This window comes from Phaseolus vulgaris, chromosome 3 (genome assembly GCF_000499845.2).
Source record: "Phaseolus vulgaris cultivar G19833 chromosome 3, P. vulgaris v2.0, whole genome shotgun sequence".
In the NCBI taxonomy this organism is placed as follows: domain Eukaryota; kingdom Viridiplantae; phylum Streptophyta; class Magnoliopsida; order Fabales; family Fabaceae; genus Phaseolus; species Phaseolus vulgaris.
Window position 1 is genome coordinate 21,641,946 of NC_023757.2, and position 23,470 is coordinate 21,665,415.

General features: G+C 30.4%; 3 protein-coding genes across 7 annotated transcripts; 2 read left to right on the forward strand and 1 right to left on the reverse strand.

Annotated features, from left to right (window-relative positions):
• Positions 1 to 645: 645 nt before the first annotated feature.
• On the forward strand, positions 646 to 4,513 carry LOC137806859 (stem-specific protein TSJT1-like). Its single transcript, XM_068607198.1, has 5 exons — positions 646 to 980; positions 3,529 to 3,769; positions 3,858 to 3,978; positions 4,057 to 4,166; positions 4,304 to 4,513. The coding sequence occupies exons 1-5, from the start codon at positions 778 to 780 to the stop codon at positions 4,337 to 4,339; spliced, it is 711 nt and encodes a 236-aa protein (XP_068463299.1). The 5' UTR covers positions 646 to 777; the 3' UTR covers positions 4,340 to 4,513.
• Positions 4,514 to 8,032: 3,519 nt separating this feature from the next.
• LOC137806855 (ATP-dependent (S)-NAD(P)H-hydrate dehydratase) lies at positions 8,033 to 13,011 on the reverse strand. Of its 4 annotated transcripts, none has more exons than XR_011080437.1 (11): positions 12,801 to 12,959; positions 12,337 to 12,593; positions 11,587 to 11,663; positions 11,355 to 11,464; positions 11,142 to 11,256; positions 10,440 to 10,502; positions 10,160 to 10,323; positions 9,663 to 9,724; positions 9,247 to 9,313; positions 8,381 to 8,570; positions 8,033 to 8,304 (listed from the first exon to the last, which is right to left on the reverse strand). XR_011080437.1 is itself a non-coding variant. In XM_068607192.1 (11 exons), exons 2-11 carry the CDS (start codon positions 12,569 to 12,571, stop codon positions 8,277 to 8,279), a joined length of 1,116 nt encoding a protein of 371 aa, XP_068463293.1. In that variant the 5' UTR covers positions 12,572 to 12,593; positions 12,801 to 13,011; the 3' UTR covers positions 8,033 to 8,276. The 4 variants fall into 4 exon arrangements, 3 of the variants coding, with proteins under 3 accessions (XP_068463293.1, XP_068463294.1, XP_068463295.1); XM_068607192.1 differs by having other exon boundaries at positions 8,381 to 8,575; positions 12,801 to 13,011; XM_068607193.1 differs by having other exon boundaries at positions 8,381 to 8,575; positions 12,337 to 12,596; positions 12,801 to 12,995.
• Positions 13,012 to 17,724: 4,713 nt separating this feature from the next.
• Positions 17,725 to 22,165, forward strand: LOC137806856 (protein trichome birefringence-like 11). 2 transcript variants are annotated; one of them, XM_068607196.1, is made up of 5 exons: positions 17,798 to 18,250; positions 18,335 to 18,613; positions 19,621 to 20,010; positions 21,189 to 21,347; positions 21,448 to 22,165. In XM_068607196.1, exons 1-5 carry the CDS (start codon positions 18,168 to 18,170, stop codon positions 21,812 to 21,814), a joined length of 1,278 nt encoding a protein of 425 aa, XP_068463297.1. In that variant the 5' UTR covers positions 17,798 to 18,167; the 3' UTR covers positions 21,815 to 22,165. The 2 variants fall into 2 exon arrangements, with proteins under 2 accessions (XP_068463296.1, XP_068463297.1); XM_068607195.1 differs by having other exon boundaries at positions 17,725 to 18,613.
• The last annotated feature ends 1,305 nt before the right edge of the window (positions 22,166 to 23,470 follow it).

Below are 23,470 nucleotides of genomic sequence, written 5' to 3' on the forward strand. Positions count from 1 at the left end.
TAAAATCTAAAAAATAACAGGAGGAAATGGATTGAACTGTTAAATCATTAAAGCGTTCATGAATTGGATTTAGAATGTGAAGAGATACTTTAGTTTATATTCCAGTGGGCGTGAAAAGCAGAGAAAACCTTTACTTAGTAATTATTGCCAGCTTAAATATCACATTTCATTTTGCTTTCGAATACTAAAAAGTCATAAAATATATTTTTTTTTTCAAATTTTATTGAGATAATATAATCACTGACTCATCATTATTCACTTTAAAATCATAATTTTACTTTTAAAAAACACTGGATTGAATTAAAATATATATATATATATATAAATTATGATTGATCTTAAATTCTAAGTAATAGATAAACCTATTACCGGAACAAGTCTTAATAATCGCGAGGGAACGAAATACTAAAAAATATATATATAATAGATAATAGATGAAAAAAAATTAGCGTAAGTGAGGGCGTGTGAGCAATAGGAGGTGTAGAAGGAGAGGCGCATTCAAAGAAGGTGGTGGGATCCACTAACTGATGTTGTCCGATTCCAGTAACAATAAAATCGTCGCCCAATGTGGTCCCACGTGTCACCTGTCTAAATTCATCAATTATTATCGTTCTTAGATACTCAGAAATTACAATTTATTTAACTGAAATCACTAAACTACCCTCCTCCCATCCTTCTATAAAACCAATGGACGCACGCTCCATCTACCTATCCCATTCCGTCACAACATTCTGGTGAATGCGTAGAAAACGGAAATAAACAATTTAGCGCTGAAAAATGTTGGGTGTCTTCAGCAGTTCCATCGTCACGCCGCCGGACGAGCTCGTGGCCGCCGGTAGCCGAACTCCGTCGCCAAAGATGACGGCGGCGGCGCTGTGGAAGCGGTTCCAGGAGAAGAACGCTTCCGCAGTGTCGGTGGAGATGGGAGAGCATGTTCACCTAGCTTATACCCACCACAACGAGTCGCCGTGGCAACCCAGGTAAAATAACCCAACGCCTGCTCCTTCCTTGATCACACAAATATTAATTATAAACTCTTAGAAAAAAAAATTAATTCATAAACGTCAAACCATCAGATTGGATTGGACGGTTGATGCTGCCCAATCTGATCATCATCACTCACTAACCACAGTATGACTGAAATAATTGTGCTTACCGTGGTTGGTTCTTCCCACAGTTATAATATTTGTGGATTATTCTTTATGTGGCCAATTGTTATAATGTTGTCAGGTTTATTTTTTATTTAAAAAAAAACTGTTTTTTTTTTTATAAAATCAAATAATACAGAACTCAAACTTAAGTTTCTTTATAATATTGTATGAATTTGTTTATTTTTAATTTCTTCAAATAAGAAATGTATTTTCGTTTTTATTTATAATATGAAATAATATAACAATATGATAATGTAATATATTTTATAAAAAGTAAGGGCTACTAAAAATTGAATTTAAAATTTATTTAAAACATCCCTGATCATGTATCGAATGAGTGTTTGGCAATGGATGAAAATGATCCAGGTAATCCGGATCAGTAAGTCTCTTCCTTCTTGAGTTTCTTATAATTTATGGTAACGAAAATTCCTGGGTGTATTTAAAGATTTTCCATCATTTATGGATAGAATCTAATTAGAATATATCATGGGCTGATCCAATTAAGCATGCCATAATGCTCCGACGATGATTCTAAAGGGTTAATAACGTTACAGAATCTTCATAATTCTCAGTAAAAGAATCGAAGAGGATTAAGAGAATTTATTAAGAAATAAAGTCATTTAGAAGGAGAGAAAAATCAATTATTAGACTAAAGGAAACCGATCAAGAAAGATACAACACTAAAATTAAAAAAAATCACTGTTTCTGGATTATCTTTGATATTCTAACTAAAGATTATTAATATATAAATAGATTTAAATTTTATTTAGAGTTTTTAAATTCCATTTTTTAAAACTCTATGTAGTTTATTGCTTCTATCGTCACCTAAGAGAATTTCTAAATGATTGTTTCTGACTAGATATAATTATTTTATATTTTCGGATTTTACATTGGGCAATTCGATGGCCCAATATTATTGGGTTTCTTGGTTCCTTAATGGCCCAACGAGTTTAAAAAAGGAGGGTAATTGCTTCCTGCACCATATCACTGCACCCGATCTTACGGAAAAGACGAAACTGTTCTTAACAAAATTTTCCGAAATATGTGTTTCGGATTTTTTTTTCTGGAACGAAATTTTATATTACGGATTTTTTTATCCGGAATGAGTTTTTCATTTTTTATTTCTGGATTTTCATTTCCGAAACACAATAATTACTTTTCTGGATTTTTTTTTTAAAATGTATTATTTTTCAATTCTGGATTTTTTTATCCAAAATAGAATTTTAATTTTTGTTTTCGGATTTTTGTTTCTGGAACTCAATAATCACTTCCGGATTTATTTTTCCGAAATATATTATTTTCAATTTCAAATTTTTATTTTCAGAATTAAGAGCATTTTTGGAAATTAAAAAATATGTTGGGTGTAGGAAGCATTTGCCAAAAAAGAGGGTTCCTTCATTGTTCCTTTTGGACTGCTTCTTCGTTGTTCCTTTATTGTCACTCTTATAAATTTTTTATTACAAAAGTGTTTTTATATAAAAAAATTTAAAATAATTTATATTTTGAATTATATAATTTAAATTTTAATTATCTTTCAAATGTAATTTAAAAGTTTTTTTTGATTCGTGATTAGCTGATTACACAATCTAAATTTTTTTTATTAGATTATATAGTCCAGAATATATATTTAAATTATATGTAAAATATATTATAAATTATATATAAAATATATTTTATATTATATAATCCAGAAATAATCTAAAATATATATTTTTTAAATTGTTTGGATTTTATAAATAACAATTTCAAATCTGAAAATATTTTTTAAATTATGTATGGGACTGACATAAAAAAACAATTTTTTTTTTTTTTTTTTTTTTACATTTAGCATGTGAAGAAAGAATTAGCAGTCTCCTTTTGGTACTGGTTCTCATTATTTCACCGTAAATCTAAATCTGAACATTCTGCGTTCGTTGACAAACTTTTTTTGTCTGTACCAACTAAATTATGGATAAAACCTATGTGTCTTATCAAAGTCGAAATCGGAGATTTGTGGCAGAAATTTGACGTTGAAAAATATTTTGTATGAATTATCAAATGAATGAAACTCCAATTTTTATTATGCCATAACTAATTTGATTTATAAAAACATAAAAGTTTATTACGGTAATCAATCTTATGTCTTTACTAGATATTCTATCGCTCAGGCAGTTTAAAGTTCTTTCATACATATATATATATATATAACAACAAATGATACTTTTTAAAAACAATGAATGCATTGAAACAGAAAAAGTAATTAATTTTAGGAGAACTTAGAAAGAAAATAAATGTTTGATTGGAAAAGTGAGAAGATGAATGAGTGTAAGAATGCAGTGTGCAATGATTAATTTGGTCTGTCTTATCTGGTTATCTAAGTATGAAGTGGAAATTGCAGATCTTTTGCTGTGAAGGATGAGGTATTCTGCTTGTTTGAGGGAGTGCTTGACAATTTGGGGCACTTGAGACAACAGTATGGACTGGCTAAGTCAGCTAATGAAGTATTGTTGGTGATTGAGGCTTATAAAGCTTTGCGTGACAGAGCACCCTACCCTGCTAATCATGTTGTTGGCCATCTCAGTGGGAGCTTTGCTTTCATTGTTTTTGACAAATCCACTTCTACCCTCTTCCTCGCCTCTGTCAGTAAACATATTCCCACATACCAATTCTCATGATCCACTATAAGCTTTCATGTCTTGCTCATTTTGCTTTTATTATTTTTCACAGGATCAATATGGTAAGGTACCTCTATATTGGGGAATTACTGCTGATGGCTATGTAGCATTTGCCGATGATGCAGAATTGCTTAAAGGTGCTTGTGGCAAGTCACTTGCTTCTTTCCCTCAAGGTGATTATCTTCTATCATGTGCTTATATTATTACAATTCCCATTCATTTGCTGACACTCTTGCTCTCTAATTGAACAGGATGTTTCTACTCCACAGCTGTTGGAGGGTTGATGAGTTATGAGAATCCTAAAAATAAGATTACTGCAGTTCCTGCTAACGAGGAGGAAATCTGGGGTGCAACCTTCAAGGTAACAAAATGAAACAAATATCTTAAAGTACACTTGCCATTTCACTGCTCCATTATTTTGCTCTCCATGGATGATGAACTTGAGATCCAATTATGTTGACTAATTGTGAAACTGGTGGGATGATATATACACATCAGGTGGAAGGGCCAGCAGTTGTTGCAGCCAGACAATAGAGCTTCCTTTGGAGAGTGTAAGGCATGAATGGGGAAATGTAATTACATGGTTAGGTTGGGAAATCACTACTGGAATGTGTAACTTGGTTCATTAGACACACAATTTACTCTTTCTATCGGTGCACAGTTACGCTTTTCAATCTAATAAAAACTCTGCTTTTAAATTCCCTACCATCATTCTATGTTCAAATTTTCAATTACATAGCATACAGACTATAATACAGATTGCCACTCAACTTTCTTAACCAATTAATCAACTTATTCGCCAATTATTTAAATGCATACAAGAGCTCGGTTTCTGTAAACTTTTCAATCTGCACATTCTGAAAAAAAAAAGAAAAAAAAAATTATTTATGAATTAAAATATATTTAATTCGCCTCACTTTACTTAATAATCAAAACCAAACATAATTTAAACACACTTCATTTCCTTAACCTCTCAAAATAGTTTTTAACCCTAATAATACTATCTTAACGATGATTTTACGATTGAAGATGTCTGTTTCGATAAGCACACATGATATAATGTACAAAGTGTTAGTCACTACAACCACAAGCGAAACGATTCTGCAACTTTGTAATTATCGAGGAGAAAAATTGTGAAACGTCTTTTTTTACCTTTTTTCTTCTTATTTTCCCAAATGACATCTTAAGTAAAGATTTTGTCTAGTTAAAATAAAGAATTAAGAAAGAGTGATAAATTAACAAAATAATGAATGTTAACACTTTGTATTTAAAAATTTAAAAACTAATTTATTTTTAAGTGATTTATGAGATGACAAAATACTTCTTATCATAATTTTTATCTTATATTTTTTTTTTCTTGTTAAATTTATCCAAATTGGACTTGACTATTCTTTATTTTTGCTATTCTTTTCTTGCACGTTAAGAGATTCGTTTTGTCTGCAGGTGAGAATGCAACATAGCGTGATATTAAATTTGCATTCCATATTTGGTCTCATCTCATTTTAAAAACGAAAAGAAACAGGACACACGAGATGTTAAAAGTAGATTATGTTGTTTAAAGTAATTATTAATCATTTCCACCAATTTGAGAGTGAAATAAAAAAAGTGACTCACTTCTTTATTTCTTTCTTTCTCCTACGCTTTCAAATATACTTAATTAATTTCTATTTTTCTTTATTTCTTCTACTCTACCGATTTTTTTTTTTAATTTTGAATAAAGAAAGAATATTTTATATAAGTATTATTTTAATAGTAATAAATATATGTTATCCATTTTTTCTAAAAAAATTGTCTTATTATTCACTTTGTTACTTATTGGATATTTATTGAAAAAAACTAATTTATATATACGAGCATTTATGAATACTAAAAATATTTATTTTATTTTCATAAAATTAAAATAAATTATTTAAAATTATTGGTTAAAATATAAACTAATTCAATATTATATATTTGTTAGAAAAAATATTTGATAACTTGTGTTATTAATAGAACTTGTTTTATTTTAAATAATAGAACTCGTATTAATAGATTGAATTTTGTATATTATAATATCGTTGTTTATTTTAAATATATATTATATATTATTATAATATACCTTAATCAGGCCTTATACTTATTTTATTTTACAAATTAGCTATATACATGATGGTAATATTGATATATTATTCTGAAAATTTATAAAAATTATGTTGTCAGTTTAACTAGCTTTATAACAAATATCTATATAGTTAATAGATTAACTTATTATCTAGATTAATTATTTAAGATTCTATTAAAAAATAATAGATTACTTTTTATATATGTAATTTTTTATCATGAATTTTTTTTACCTCAAACATTCAAAATGTGGACCTAAGTTATTCAAACATCACTAAAATTTAATATATGATAAAATAAGTTTAGAGAAACATTTTTCTCAACTATTTCTATTAAAATTGATAGTTAAATTCTAAGAAAAAAATATGTAATAAATATCTTACTCTATTTAAAAATCGAATATAGTAGAAATGTAACTTGACTTTTCAATTAATACACATCTAACAAATTTCGTAGTTTTTTTTTATATAATATTCATTTTCAATAATTTTTTATAATTTAAAATATATCAACTTACGAAATATTTATGGATTAAATTCTGAATATTATAATAGATTGAATTTTGTATATTATAATATCGTTGTTTATTTTAAATATATATTGCATATTATTGTAATATACCTTAATCAAGCCTTATACTTGTTTTATTTTACAAATTAACTATATACATGATGGTAATATTGATATATTATTCTGAAAAATTATAAAAATTATGACGTTAGTTTTACTAGCTTTATAACCAATATGTATATAGTTAATAGATTAACTTATTATCTAGATTAATTATTCAAGATTCTATTAAAAAATAATAGATAACTTTCTTTATATGTAATTTTTTATCATGAAAGTTTTTTACCTCAAACATTCAAAATGTAGAGATCTAAGTTATCCAAACATCACCAAAATTTAACATATGATAAAACAAGTTTAGAGAAATATTTAAATCCTAAGAATAAAACATATAATAAATATCTTTAGAGTAAAAATGAACTTACTCTGTTTGAAAATCGGATATATTAAAAATCGGATCGGATATATTAAAAATCGGATATAGTAGAAACGTAACTTGACTTTTCAATTAATACACAATATAAATCTAACAAATTTCATAATTTTTTTATATAATATTCATTTTTAATAATTTAAAATATATCAACTTAAGAAATATTTATGGATTAAATTCTGAATATTTAAATAAATTCCAATCGATGAGAAAAAAACATATAGTAAAAAGGAGTGTAATGGAGAATGTGATTTAATTAAAAATAAATATAATTAATGAACTAAACTCCAAAAGTAATTCAACAAGATTAGATTAATTGAATTTTTTTTATGAACTGAACTACATTATAATTTAAGTCAAGTAACCGAAATCAAATTAAATAAACTTTAACTATTTGAGCTATTTGAATTATTAATAATAAAAAAATTATTTCAAAATATATTTTTCAATCTAATAAATTTAAGTCAGTTTAATTCAATCAATTATATTCAAAATAATCAAAGTTTTAAAAATTAAATTAAAAAAATTAAGTTTTATTCAATAGTACAGAGACAAAAATCTTTATTATTTATTTAGTTTTTATTTTTTTATGTAATTCAAATTAAAAAAAATTGTAACTAAGGCCCCATATATGATATTATGTAAAAATTACATACAATAAAAATTGTAAAAAAAAATTAATGTAACAATAGTTTAAATTGAGAAATAAATAAATTTTAAAAGTTTATAAATAAATAAAAATTATATTTGATTAATTCTCATTAAATTACCTAATTTAAATAAATGACATGTCCAATTCTTAAAAACTAAATAAAAACACTACAAAATTTAATAAGAATTAATTTTTTTAAATCTACAATTATACTTACATAATATTATTATTTTTCATAAAATAATTTTTTATTTATATAATAACTTTTATGTAATTATATTTTCAAGTCTAACTAGTTAATCAACTAATTCTACTACATATTTTTAATTCAATAACCATCTCATCACTTTTCATGGTACAACTAATTTACGAGTTAAAACCTAATTTATTACCAATTAACTAACTTAAGCTAATTTTGACAATTCCGCACAAAACAGATATTTGGCAACTCAGAAAATGTAATACAAGTAACTCAAATAAATACATTGTGCACCTTTAACATTAAATTTTAACCAAACTCTGTTCCACACGCTTCGTCTATTATGACACAACAGACAGACATATTTTAAATATTCAAAATAAAAATACAGACCAAACGGGGAGAAATAAAGACAAGAAAGGAGAAAACTCAACAAAAGAAGGAAAATATTATTGCAGGATACGCAAATTTGGTTGCCAAGGGTAAGCATCTGGAGGCCACAAAGACTCACATGGAATTAACTGGCAGGAGAAATGTCTTCCAAACTGCAACAAAGAATGCAAAAGCTTAATAATAACTTGGTCACAATCCCACAAATAATTTCATTCAAGAATACGCTACCATTGTCCCAAGCATTCAATGATGTCACCAGTGACTGTGGATCTTTTCTTCTTCAGGAAAGCAAGTGATGCAGCCTTCCTCAGTATAGTAGACCCAGCGATGCATCCCAAAACTGTTGGATTTTTATTACTGAGATGCGACTTTGAATCAGCAGACAAGATATGTTTACGTGCCCATGATAGGAAGACACCTACACTGCACCAATTAAGAGAAAAGAATAAAAAAACTTCATCTTCGAACTGCACAATTAATGATCAATGGAACTAAAAAATGTCTACAATGGAGTAGAATGTGAAGAAATGGATTAAAGATATCACGTGATATCCAACGAGGAATGGAGTAAAAATCATATTAAATAAAATGTAAGTAGGTCTCATAATCCCCAAAAAAAAGTTGGGAGGACAGAAGCGTCGGATGGAATGGATTCTACCATGTTTTGTTTTATCTCATCTTGATTTTGAAAAACTCAAATAATGAAGATGGCAATGTCATTCCATTTTCTTCTCATCAATAACAAAATTAGCCAACAACATATAAGTAATTACATACTTCCTGCCAATCAGTAATTGAGTCGCTTTACTCCAATTCTCAGAGCTAATGATAGGATAGTTTAAAACTGAAGAATGCCTTAACAGCATTACCGAAATAATCTCCTTCCAGAACTACTTTTTAAGTATTAGATTTAGTTGTCCACCCAAAAAGATGAGGATATAATTCATTCATTTAAAGAGGAAATCAATATTCTACTTGAAAGTTCATCAGCAAATTTGGCAATAGACAAAATAAAGAAATTCTCATCGCGCTAAGAGACGAACCGCCAAAACATATAGCATACGAGAATTTTGAAACAAAAAAAGAGGACTTGCCTTCCAGAAAGGATATCACCTTGGCCACCACAACGTCTAGGAGAACCATAGATGCTCACTGCTTGGACTGCATAAATGAAAATAACACCACAATCAAACGATTTCTTAGCACTTGCAAATCTCTATTAATATTCTTTATGCTGATACAATTTATCTACTGGAGTCGATTGTACCATGACTAGATCTTTCGTCATGTTTGGTAGAACATTTCTGTGTTCCAAAACCTAAAGGCCTAATCAATATAGCCACAGGAGAGACCAACACGTGCACCAAAACAGACCAATTTAAAATGAAAGACTTCTTTGTTGCAATTGCAGAATATTAATAGAGAAGGATGAACAAAAAACTAAGTAAATCTTTGATCCCCTCCTCCAAAAAAGAGAACAAAATAAGACTTACATTTGTGAAAGACCTACCTGAGTTACCATCACTTATAAGATCAGAATTTCCTTTCCTTAGGATAGTAACGCCACCAATCCTGTTCATTAAAAACAGTCCATCATTGTCATTAAAATTGAGCATTGAACCACAACATAGATAACAGTGAGAAATAACTACAATCAGGGATCAAAGCAAACAACTTAAGCATTAAGCCATTATCTAACTCCCTTTATTTATTGTTAAAATATATTAATTTTCTTTTAGCAAAAAAAATCAGAAGGATTATAACCTGCTTTTACATATTGCACAGCACTCAAGAGCTGAGCAAATAAATTTAACAACACAGAATGAAAACTAACAAAACATGCTCTTTTACCACTCTGTTAGTCCAAGTACATGTGTGGATGCACATGGTTTTACAACTCAGACTCATTGTCTAGGTACATGTTTCATAAACATCAAAACATACAAAGATCAATTGCCTCACAGCATTGGCATAAAAAAAGCTAGTATGTGGAATCGAGGAACTTACTGTTTGGCAAGAGATATCAGTTGTTGAGGAGCATCTTCATTATTTACTTCAGAATTCAGTACTTTCTGAACAAGACGCTTATATTCATTGACATTTGGTGTTAGAACAGCTAAGGGATAGCCACGGACAAGGTCAATATTATTTGTAACAAGAAAAAGACCATCCTGAACAACACCCAAAAATTTAATCAGAATGCTCAAACATAAAGAGTGAAAAAAAATGAAAGGATTCACATGTTTATCAAACCTTGTGCCAGATATCTAAAACTCAATATACATACCCCATCTATAACTATTGGGATATTTGACTGTCTTGCATGTCTCATGAGTTCACTCACACAATCCTGACAGTATTGAGCAAATGTTGAAATAAAGATGGTGGTCAGTGGCTGAAAGAATGTCATAAAAGCATATAAAAAATATCATAGAACTGAAATAAGAAAAATATATTGTCTGCAGCACACAAGGATAAAAACTTGAGTACAAAATAGCATTAAGTTTCAAGAACTATGCCTTGCCACATTTTAAGCCAAATGAACGTTTCAATATGTGTTAAAAAAAACCCTGGGTTCTTCTCCAGTAGTCTGTTTCCTTAAATGAGTGTTTTTTTGTCGGTCACTATACCATAGTTTGTTTGTTTTGTTTTTTTATAGAATGATCACGGTTGAAATTAGCATTACATGAATGGATTAGATACATCATACCTGCTTAATGGTAAAATGGATGGGGTTTACCATCCTAACATTAACATGTTCACTTATGAGGGAATGGGACAGGGATAACAAAGCCCTGACCTAAGATTGCATCATGTAGTCAGAAGAAACACAACTCACTAAAAGACTAAATGCATAAGCCTTCCAAAAAATTATGGATTTAAGATAAAACTCAAATATCTAAAGTAAACACAATACGTGAAAGGTAAGCAAGATATATCCATGTGCAATAAAACTGGTATATAGTGAAGAATTCAAGAGAAAGCATACTAGAAGAAATGGGTCTCTTCCAAGGCCTGGACCAACAACAAGGCAGTCAAATCTTTCCATCCACTTATCAACTTCAGCAAGAACCTTGCTTGATATGGATCTCTTGTTTTCCTCCCTGAAATTAGTCTCTCACTAAACACAACACCCACTTGGTTTCGAAATGTTCATATAGGGGGTAAAATATAACATTAACTAGAGCACTGGATGTTATACCCGACACCATACGATTCTTCCAAAACAGGGTGCACAATCAGCTCAGGACTGTAGCTTTTGATGACAGGAGCAGCATCTTTTGTACAAAAAACATGGGACAGATCTGCACCCTGCATGGATGGGAAAATAATGGGATAATTTGAATTGACAGAAAGAAAATTTCTTTCTTTTTCAGGTCAAGAATTCAGTTAAATGGCAAAAGGCTAGATGCGACAGGAGTGCTTGCACTAACAAGTTTTAAGGCCGAAATTGCTGCAAAATATGGAGCCCCTGTGTATTCACGGCACCCTCCAATAACAGCTATATTTCCTGATTTGAAACAAAAGTGAAGGATACATTACACATTACTTCTTTTTCTTCAGCCAAAAATAAAATACAAAGATACAGGGTTAGTCCTGGATTACTTTTTCATTAACTGAATGAACCACCAATTTGGGCTACGTTGGTTTTTCTTTTGGATGCTCCAAACTCAATTTGAAAAATAAACCCAGTTTCATGGCATGTTTGGTTATCCTAAAAAATAGGTCTGCACATTAAAATTTTGTCTGAATAATCAATTTTTCAGAAGCAAAACTTAGGTTCCCTCGCAAATTCAGTTTGCAAACTTAAGGTTGGTTAAGTTTAATCTGAACTTAAGTTAGCAAACTTATATCCAAACATGCACATGGTCTCCCAAGTATAACTCACTCTCAAGTAGTCCTTGAAGTAAAAATACATATATGAGTAATCCACCAAATATTGAATATTCATCAATTTAGTCCGTACATTCATATATTTCAGTAACTTTCAGGAATCAATTTAAAGTTTTTTTTTAAGATTTAGGAAACTACTTATCATGACTTTTAATATTTACAAATGTAGTTTTTCTACTTTAGGCACCATTTAGGAGAGAGAGTAATACTTCAAGTACTAAATTTGTGGTTTATTGTCTATTAAAAAAGAAAGGATCATAGAGAGATGGAATGCAAGAATGTTGTTATACCAGCCTGGCCTTTATGCCTGGTATGATCAAGAGCAGGAGTAATTGCTCGAATAAGATTCTCAGGGTCAACCTCAATAGACCTTAGGACTTGCATATCTCTAGAAAGAGGTTGATGATCAATGGAGCCTTCCACACACCTTATCAAGAATTGTTGTCTTCTGAAAACAGGAGAAGAAGCCAATATGCAACTTTTTGCACAGTCCAACAATAATCGGGAATTCATGCCATCTTTCATTAGCTTGAGCAAACAACAATCCCTACTAACACAACACAAACACTTATATCCCTTAGAAATTCGGAAGAGTTAACAGTGGTTACAGCCATAAACGAGTTTTAAAAAAATGGGCATCTCATAAGAAATAATTGCGAAGTTAATTTCTTCTTAATTACACAAAGAAGCGAGTAATAGTAAGCATGCCGACATCATTAATTCTTCAACTAATCAATTGAATTCAATTTCTTACCAGCAATGTTTGAGAAACACATAGTTTGACTGAAGCGAGATACAAGTTCTGAAATCGACGCAGATAAAGAGCAAAAAGAGGATACGAGAAACAAAGATTCACAAACTTGGCAGTATCTGCAACTCCCACTGTTCCAGAGAGCTTTCGATGGCTCTCGATGTGACGATGACTAAGCTCAGTGTAAATAATTGGGCCAACCAAATTCGATTACGGGAATTTATTTTTGCAACCTCCTAATTTATTTCTGCACCATATACTTGATACTTATAAAAATTCCTCACTTTAAAAAAAATACTTCTAAATTAAATAATCTAAAAATTATTTTTTACATTAAAAAGAAGTTTTTCGGATTTCACAATTTATAAGTGTTTTTTAAAATACTTTTAAATTATATAATTCCAAAATCTTCCGCATTGCATAATTCTAGATTATGTAATATAAATTATACAATCTAATTTTTTTTTATAAAAGAACATAATTTTAAAATTTTAAAATTCAAAAAACAACACACATAAGAAACGGTGGTGGCAGCAAGAAGTGGCCACAATAAAGAGACAATTTGATCTTTAATCAACCAATGGGTGGGTGCACATGGAAACTATGGTGCAAAATGGTATTTGATTACCGCACAATTTGGTCCCTACCGAACAGACTATAATTTGTATTGGGCCAACTGATTTCGAAATACACCCCACCCCAATTGCTAAATTTAATATATATATATATATATACACTAGCGGGAACACAGGTACTGACGTGCCTATGTATCCGCATTTTTTATTTCTATTTCTTTAGTATTTTTTTATTTTTCAAAAACAATTTCTCTTAATAACATTAAAATGAGAAGTTAAAGAGTATACATTTTTTATTTCTATTTCTTTAGTATTTTTTTTATTTTTCAAAAACAATTTCTCTTAATAACATTAAAATGAGAAGTTAAAGAGTATACACTTAAAGAGTACTGTGATTCACATTTTTTATTTCTCTTTCTTTAGTATTTTTTTATTCTTCAATAACAATTTCTCTTAATAACATTAAAATGAGAAGTTAAAGAGTATACAGTTAAAGAGTAGGTTAATAAAATAGTGGAGAACGGTAATTAAAAGTTACACATGGTAAAGAGAATGAATGAATTTTCAAAATTTAAAATTTAAAATTACTATTTGAATTCAAAACCGTCTCTCAAGATAGAAAATAATTAAATAGAATTTGAGTTTCATATTTTTTTATAATTTTTAATATTTTATTAATTATGGGTAAAAATATATGTATTTGGTAATAGTTAAAATTTATTTAAAACTGCAAACTCAACCGAAAAATAATTAAATAGAATTTGAATTTCATATTTTTTTTAATAATTTTTAATATTTTATCGATTATAGGAATTATTTTTCATTAGGTCTATAAACAACCAATAATATATGACAATCATTACAGTACATATGACACCATTAAACAATAAACCAAAAATTCATCCTCAATTGTTTGAAAAATATTATATACAAAAGAAGAAAATGCAATGAAATCTGCTTCTCTTTTCTTCAGCTTGGACCTGTATAGAGACTCGTTTAAATTGTTCTCATCTTTCGCACCCAAATCTAATGTTCCTTCGTGTTAGAACCTTACGATTGGGGTTAGAACCTTACGATTGGGGGAGTGAGCGCGACAATCCTTCTATGATTCCTCTTTTTTGCTATGAATATTAACTCTCTACAATTAACAAATAAAAAACAAACAAAATATTAGTATAACATGTAAAACATAGATTTAAGAACACGATGACATACCTTCTCTACATAATGTTCTCCGGTGAGAGAACCTATTTTGAAGGTGGTCTCTAAAGTCATAACTTTATGAAAAGTTAAGATGATTTCAAAAATCAAAACCTAAAAGAAGAAAATATAGAGGAAGAGCAAAGATAAAGAAATGGTGATGACAAAAAACTTAAAAATTAAATTGGAAGTAACTTTTCCGTAAAATATGAGGAAATGATAATATAGTTTAGTTAATGCTCTGTATGATTTCATTTAAATCCATAAAATTGTTACCAAAAAGGGTCTTATGATGACTTTCATCATGTACATCTCTTTCCTCTTGTTGAGTCCTTCTTATCCCTCTAGTCACATGTTTCAATCACAATTTCAGAAGACAAATTAGTGTTTTACAAATTGAAATGCATATAAAGAGAATTACCTATTGTTGTGATGAAGCGCGCAACTTTTGAGTCTTTTCGTTCCCTCTAGTCACAAACTTCAATTACAATTTCATGAAACAAATGTCAAATTAGGGTTTCAGAAAAATTAATCAAAGAAATGAAAGTATGATTTTACATGAAAGTGAAAAGGAAAGAGAAAAGAAAGTGAGAAGTATGGTAAAAAAAAGAATGTGTTATGTGTAGTGGAGAGAGAAAGTGGGAAGTAGATACATATATAGGAGAGAGAAAGTGGGTTATGTGTAGTGGAGAATCATAAAATATGTTTCTTAAATCAATTTTAAAATTCTACAATTTTAATAAAAAAAGAATATCAGTTTAAATCAGAAAAGTAACATACCAAATCTCCACTTTCATGCTAAAGTGGTCCACAAAATATTACAAATATCTTTAATTTTTTATTTAATAGAGAAGAAGATTTTTAAAACGGAGAAGTAATTAATCAATCTTTCCACTCTCTCCACTCTCCAGTAAAATAATAACAAATAAAATAAATTTTAAAATTAAAAAATTATTTTATTAATTTTGAAATTATAAATGTCCAAATAACCAAAATAAATTAATACAATAAATTATTAAGTAAAGATAAAATGAAAAAAAAATCAAGAGCAGTTAAGAGGAGAATAAGAAATGACACAATGACCATAATACAATAATAAAATTAAATATTAATATAAGGATAAAATAGGAAAAAAAAATAAAAGCAGTTAAGAGGGGAATCCCCTTTATATATAGGTATAATATAATATATATATATATATATATATAATGAAGTATTTTGTCATTATAAAATTATTTTTTAATTTTTAAAATTAATGTTATGTGACTCCACTCTTCTCTTACTTCCTTATTTTAAGGCAACAATAGAAATAAAGAGAGCATACTCTCACCCTCACTCCTCCATTCCCACATATATCAAATAAAATAACATTTATTTTCAATCACTCTCTCCACCCCATTTCAAACAACTCTATTCTTTGGTAAAACCATCATTCTTTTTTATCTACCATCCATCAAGTGAATCTTAAACTTAACATAAACATCATCACACTCTCCGATCTCAAAACCACCAATGAAAGAAAATAAAAAGCTTGAATGATAGAACTCAAACCATAGGAGAAAAAAATGTTGATTAATTAATTCATCATTTTTTTACATATTATTTTTTTTTAATTTTTTCTTATCCAAAATTATTTTAATTTTTTCTTATCCAAAATTATTTCTATACGTAAGTTATATAAGTTAAACAGAAGAAAGAAGGAAATGTGGATTCACTTAGCTGTCCATTATAGTTTTATTCTAATATTCTAAAAATTCCATGTTAACTAAAAATAAACTTCAATATTCCACTCTTAAGTCACCACTACATTGAACGAGTTGATTACACAGAATGATCAAAACAAGGGTAATATATAATAAATTTCAATAAATTTATAGGATGAACTCTTTATCTATACCTATATATATATTATATATATTATTATATTATTATATATATATATGGGATTTCCTCCTCTTAATTTTTTTTCCCATTTTATCCTTATATTAATATTTAATTTTATTATATTATGGTTATTGTGTCATTTCTTATTCTCCTCTTAACTGCTCTTAATTTGTTTTTCCATTTTATCCTTACTTAATAATTTATTGTATTAATTTATTTTGGTTATTTGGACATTTTATAATTTCAAAAATTAATAAAATAATTTTAAAATTTATTTTATTTGTTATTATTTAACTTAGAGTGGAGAGAGTGGATAGATTGATTAGTTACTTTTCTATTTTAAAGATCTTCTCCTCTATTAAATAAAAAATTAAAAATATTTGTAATATTTTGTGGATCACTTTAGCGTGAGAGTGAAAATTTGTTACGTTACTTTTTTTATTTAAACTGATATTTTCTTTTATTAAAATTGTAGAATTTTAAAATTGATTTAAGAAACGAATTTTATGATTATCCACTGCACATAACTCACTTATCCTACTTCCCACACTTTCTCTCTCATATATAGGTACTTACTCCCCACTTTCTCTCTCCACTACACATAACACGTCATTTTTTACCATACTTCTCACTTTCTTTTCTCTTTTCCTTTTCACTTTCATGTAAATAAATAAATTCATTCATTCTCTTTGCCATATGTAACTTTTAATTACCGCTCTCCACTATTTTATTAACCTACTCTTTAATTGTATACTCTTTAACTTCTCATTTTAATTTTATTAAGAAAAATTGTTTTTAAAAAATAAAAAAAATACTAAAGAAACAAAAATAAAAAATGCGGATACACAGGTAGGTACGTCAGTGCCTGTGTTCCCGTAGTATATAATAATACACATAATATATAAATATATACAATTTTAGGTTACTATAACAAAATTAATATTACAGCTATACTAATACAAAAATAGTTTTTTTATTTTGTTAAGTATGTTTAGTTTATTAAACTTAGAAGATATTTTTTTAGTGAATATTAGATGGAATAACACAAATTGTTAATTCTGGCTTACAGTAAATAGTATTGAATTGTGTTACTGTTAGTTTTTTTTGGAAGGAGTAGGAATAAGTGAAGTGAATAAGATAGGAGGGTTTAACCGCTGTTAAAACTTAGAACACGATATCTGCGCGCGTGTGTTCAGGGTTAAGCCATTCTCTCATTCTCTTTTCAAAGTTCAAACTAACGTGGGACCGTTTCTTTCTACCGTTAACCCATTTTCCCTTAATTATTTTGTATAGTGGGTTAGTGGGTTCACCCAAATTCTCTATATAAAGCATTCTTGAGAGTGTGGGAGCAAAGTCTTGGTTGCTCTGAGCCTCATTGTGTTGTTGAATACGTCACCAAATCTCAGTTTAGAAAAAAAACTGAAACTCAATGACTGAATCAATGAATGCTTCTTTGCTTCCTCCACACCCATCCCTTTCTTTTGGCTGTTCCTCATTGATGCTATTTACCAAACTGACCTACCAAGCCAAGTTATCAAAAACATGATTCTTCTGTTTAATGCGTGCCATGAATGCCATCTTGCTTGCATGCCACCCTTCTCACTCTGCCTTCCGCTTTTAACTCTCTCTTCGGTCTCCTTATTCCACTCCACCACTCCCACCGTTAAAGCCATACCCACAATCTTGAATTTGATTTTTATTTCATTGTTTAATGTCTTCTCCTAAGAACTCATCACAACATGAAGCTGAAGTCATGCCACTTTTTGAAGCTATCAGGAGGTCTAAGCGCTTAAGGTTGTTCGAGCCGTCTTTGGGTGTTCTTGGGTTTGTTGTTGTTACTGTCTTTGTGATTTGTTGCTTCTTCTATTCGGATAATAGATACCCTGCTTCAAGACTTGGATTCTTGGACCAACCACAGAGGTTTGCTTGGTTGCGGATAAACGGGTCTACTGGGCAACGCAGAGTTGAGTTTCTTGGAGGTAAGGGTGGTGGGTGTGATTTGTTTGACGGGGAATGGGTTTGGGATGAGAGCTACCCTTTGTATCAATCAAAAGATTGCAGTTTTCTGGACGAAGGTTTTCGATGTTCGGAGAATGGAAGACGTGATTTGTATTACACAAAGTGGAGGTGGCAGCCCAGAAGTTGCAACTTGCCAAGGTAGATGTTTGATGTTTCTTTTCCACCGGTTTCATTCTATTACTTCTCAAGTTCGTTATGTTTCTCATGTCTTTCTTCAGTAATAATCGTTGGATGAAGATGGTAAATTCAAATGCTGGTCTAATAATAATTTCTCTAAGGAACAAAACCATCGAGTATCACGATGTTCATGCTTAACTTTAAGTATTTAGAAAATTGGAATGATAAGAGATAAAGATACTCGCGGTTTGTGGCTTTGAATGAATGTCTTTAACCATCTAACTGACATATTGTCAGAAGGACAGCGACCCAACATTTGGGTTTCAATTTGCTATCGTTCCGTTGTCTCATTACCACTCATTTGTAACTTTCAGCTATTGGGACATGCAGCTATGTGAAAATGACAACATTTTTGTGTGTGCAGTTTCCACTCGGATACTCGAGTCTTTCTTGGATGTCTATATTGATAAGCATGAGGAAGTGTTCGATTCCTTTTGTATTATTGTCTCTCTCTCTGTTTTAAATTCCACATCATTTTCACTTTTCAACAATTTTTTGCTTTGTCTTTTCCTACGCAACCCCCGTTTTCTTTGTTAGTTTTGATCGTTTCTGCAACCTTGGCCTTTAGTTGGAGTCTTGAACTATCTTCCTTACATTCCCTTTATATATCTAGTCTAAAGTTTTCTTTGGAGAGTTTAACTGTTATATAGTGAAAGTGTAAAAACACCTTTATATTACAAAAGTCAATGAGCTATGATTGGATGACAACATAGCACAGTTAATTCATTATATTACTAAAACCTTTATCCATAATTTTATCATATATGACAATATATGATTGGATGACTTTTACACTACCAATCCATCCTCTTTATATTCTTTTTTTTCTTAATGCTGTCAGTTTGTGATATATGTGTGTAATGTTGGTTAATTTCAACAATTTTATCTTATAACTTGGTTGGTGAATCTTTTAAAAGCAAAAGTAGATCAAGCAAACTTACACAGTCGGTTTCTCACTAATAAAACAGATTCAATGCAACATTGATGTTGGAGAAACTGCGAAACAAACGAATAGTGTTTGCGGGGGACTCAATTGGGAGGAACCAATGGGAATCACTCTTATGCTTGCTCTCAACTGGAGTTTCTAACAAGGAATCAATCTATGAAGTGAATGGCAGCCCAATTACAAAGCACAAGGGGTTCTTGGTGTACAAATTCAAGGATTTTAACTGTACAGTGGAATACTATAGAGCTCCATTTCTTGTATTGCAGAGCCGGCCTCCTAAAGGAGCTCCTCAAAATATTAGGACAACTCTCAAAGTGGATACAATGGATTGGAACTCTGAGAAGTGGAGAGATGCAGATATCCTGGTTCTTAACACAGGGCACTGGTGGAATTATGAGAAAACAATAAGAGGGTATTTCAATCCTTTCCATATTTTTATTCATTTTAACATTTCCAGTTTGAAAATGAGAAAACATGAATAGAAAAAATTTCGAATAGGATGACATGACATTTATAATTGAGTATTTTGGATTTAACAAAATAAAAGAACCTATTAGTCAGTATGGGAAGTTATCTTAAAAAAGCATAATAGGGAGTTCTGTCTCTGCAATCACCAGTGTCACAAGAAAAGAATTACATAAAAATAGACTGGAAAAAGAGGATAGAAGAAACTACTCATTTGTGAACACTAATTTTAATTTTATGAATGGAAGATTATCTTTTCCCCTTTATGTTCTGCGTGAAATTAATGGATTAAGGTGCAGCAAATTTTTTTTAAACCAGCATTTTTCTGTTTTTCCTCATTTCGAGGAAGGAAGACCATGTGAATTACTGCGGCATTGGCCAATTTCTTTATAGAAAACTATGATACAGATGTAAATTCTAATCATATTAGAAGAAGTATCTTATAATCTATCATTCTCACATTCAAATATAATAGTGATTTAATTATAATAGAAATATACCCTAAACCCTAAACTTACTGAGTAATGAGTAATTAATAAGAGAGCCATAAGTAGTTTCCTTAATCTTTTTTTTAATTTATCTCATTCCAATTCTTTTCTTGTTACACTTTTTTTTATGTCAATAGTGAGCAACCACCATTGCAGACAGAACCTGGTTTGCTTTTGCTTCACAATTTCAATCAAATTGGTTACCATCAAATTTTTCTTTTTAAAGATAACTTTTCATATTAACCAATAAACTCTTTTATTTTATTAAATCATATTTAGACCCAAAATATATTTCACATAAGTCACACTATTTAATTAATTTACATAATTTTTCTAAACAGCATCAGGTGTCAGCTTGACATCTATGATCTCTCTATGGTAATTAGACAGATTCTGAATGGTGCGACAAAGGGGACTGAAATTAGGATGATGATTAATTGATTTTGAAAAATGACTTTGTTTTTGCTCTCTCCCTTTTATTCCTGTTCGTCGTCCTTTCTTCAAGTTGTGTGCTTCCTTAACTCCATGAATTTGAATGATTCAAAACTATTGGTTGTATCACTCTTAAACTGTACATGCCATTTATCTGTAATTTTTTGCCAAGCACAAGGGTTCAAAGTTTTGTATTTTGGTTCAGGGGTTGCTATTTTCAAGAAGGCGTGGATGTTAAGCTGGAAATGCAGGTAGAAGATGCATACAAACAGTCCATTCAGACAGTAATGAACTGGATACAAGATACAGTAAATCCTAGCAAGACCCAGATTTTCTTTCGTACTTTAGCCCCAGTGCACTTCAGGTTTGTTTGACGTTTCAAATGATGAGTTTCCACCACAATAATATTCAGCAAATATCTTTACACATACTTTGGGAAACTATATTGGTGTGATATGTTTCAGAGGCGGGGATTGGAAAAACGGTGGAAACTGTCATTTGGAAACGCTTCCGGAGCTTGGCTCCTCACTGGTGCCTAATGACAACTGGTTACAATTCAAAATAGCCAATGCTGTTTTGTCTGCACACACAAATATCTCTGAAACTAAGAAGTTCATGGTGTTGAATGTAACTCAAATGACTGCTCGTAGAAAAGATGGGCATTCATCGGTCTATTATCTTGGTCGTAATGTCGGCCCCGTGATGCCTCATCGTCGCCAAGATTGCAGCCATTGGTGTCTGCCTGGTGTACCTGACACTTGGAATGAGATGCTCTATGCACTGGTGCTTAAACATGAAACTGCTCACAGAGGGAACCTGTGGCATTCATGAGTGTGATTCACTGTGAAATCCTTTTGATTGTGTTTCATGGAATCATGTTGCGCTGAAAAAAGCCAATTCTTTCCTACAAAAGTGTTGCAGAGAGAAGCAAGAGATATTTTACATCAGAAATGTGCAGCCAGGGACTGAGGTATCAGATTTTATTGCTGCCAACAACATTCTGGGGACACGGACTTCAGCTTTGAAATACAAGTGCGAGAAACTATTGGTTTCTTTGGTTTGGTTATGGTGTGAGTTGTGACTACTAGACGAGGGATGGAACAACTGTAATTATCAAATTCTTTTGTAAGGTAATAATACGAACACCGTTTTGATGCAGAATGGAATATTATTTAAGGAAAATGGCAACTGCAATTTTATTCCTGTTAATTTCGAAACAGTAATTTGTGATGAAAAATCATATATGTAACATTCACTTTTATTTGATACGCTCTATTTCAAACTATTAAATTTCAATCTATTATACTCACTTTTTTTTTACAAAATGTACTTTTAATAATATTATTTGTACCTATATAGGCAAAGAGAGCCTAGATAGTACATGAGATTGGTTGTACAATTGCTGATGTGTCTGGGATCCTCTGGTTCCTTTCTACGAGTCTCTTTCCTCAAATACTGATACTCTGACCATCAAGTAAGTACTATGTGTAAAAAGTGTATATTGATAATTGATAAAAGCGTACCTTACACCTCCTTATAGGGTTTTATTTATAGTATTGGTTATGGAACCTTGCCATGGTTATTCACTAATGTGCATCATGATTCCTGATTAATAGTGAAGTACATTAGTATATAGGTATGTTTGAATATCTGAAGAATATTTGTATCATCTTTCAGTTAATTAGTATTTAGATGATTTGTCGAAGATGATTCTTGCATATTCTGGGATATGAATTAACTCATTAAGTGCTATTGTAATTGTCGTTATTATCATTTATTGCGTGCCTTGAGATGTTTTTCGACTCAGTCGGTTATTAGGCTCGAGACTGACTCGTCCGGTCCCGACCGGTACACTTGCCCCTACGCTCGAAGAAGTTAATTTCTGAAGAGTCGTAAATTGACCGTTGGGATTCTCGAGGGCATATGTGACTGTTGGGTGCATTTATTGTTTGTCAGGGATGTGTCGCGTGCTTTTTCGAACTTGGTGAGCACAATTATGATCGAAGAGATCTTACGGTTGGTAAGATGTGATCGCTTCAGATGCCGAGTGGCATGAACCCTTGGATGAAGAGTGATCAAACGATGTCGGGCAAAGTATGCCTTATTCTCTCTCTTCTTAGTTTTCTATAAATAGAAAACTTGTTAGCATTGACAAGTTTACTGTTTCATCTCCTGTGTTAGAGTGCTTCAAGCATGATCCGAGAATTGAGTCTTCAGGCAGTTCCTTGTCTTTCCCGTTTTTTACTCATAGAAGGTTAGTAATGTCTTCCTTTGTTGAGTCTTCTAATACTATTGTAAATATAAAGTCTTTCGATCCCACTAATTTTGCATCTGGTGATGTGAGAAATAATTCATACCAATCAGTAGGTGTCGGTTCTGACATTCCTAACTACATATGGGTTGACCCACGTGTCTTAGACATCCTGTCGCGTTTTAGGGGTTTTCTGCTTTAGACAGTTTTTTGTCTAAAGTATCCATTCTGAAACC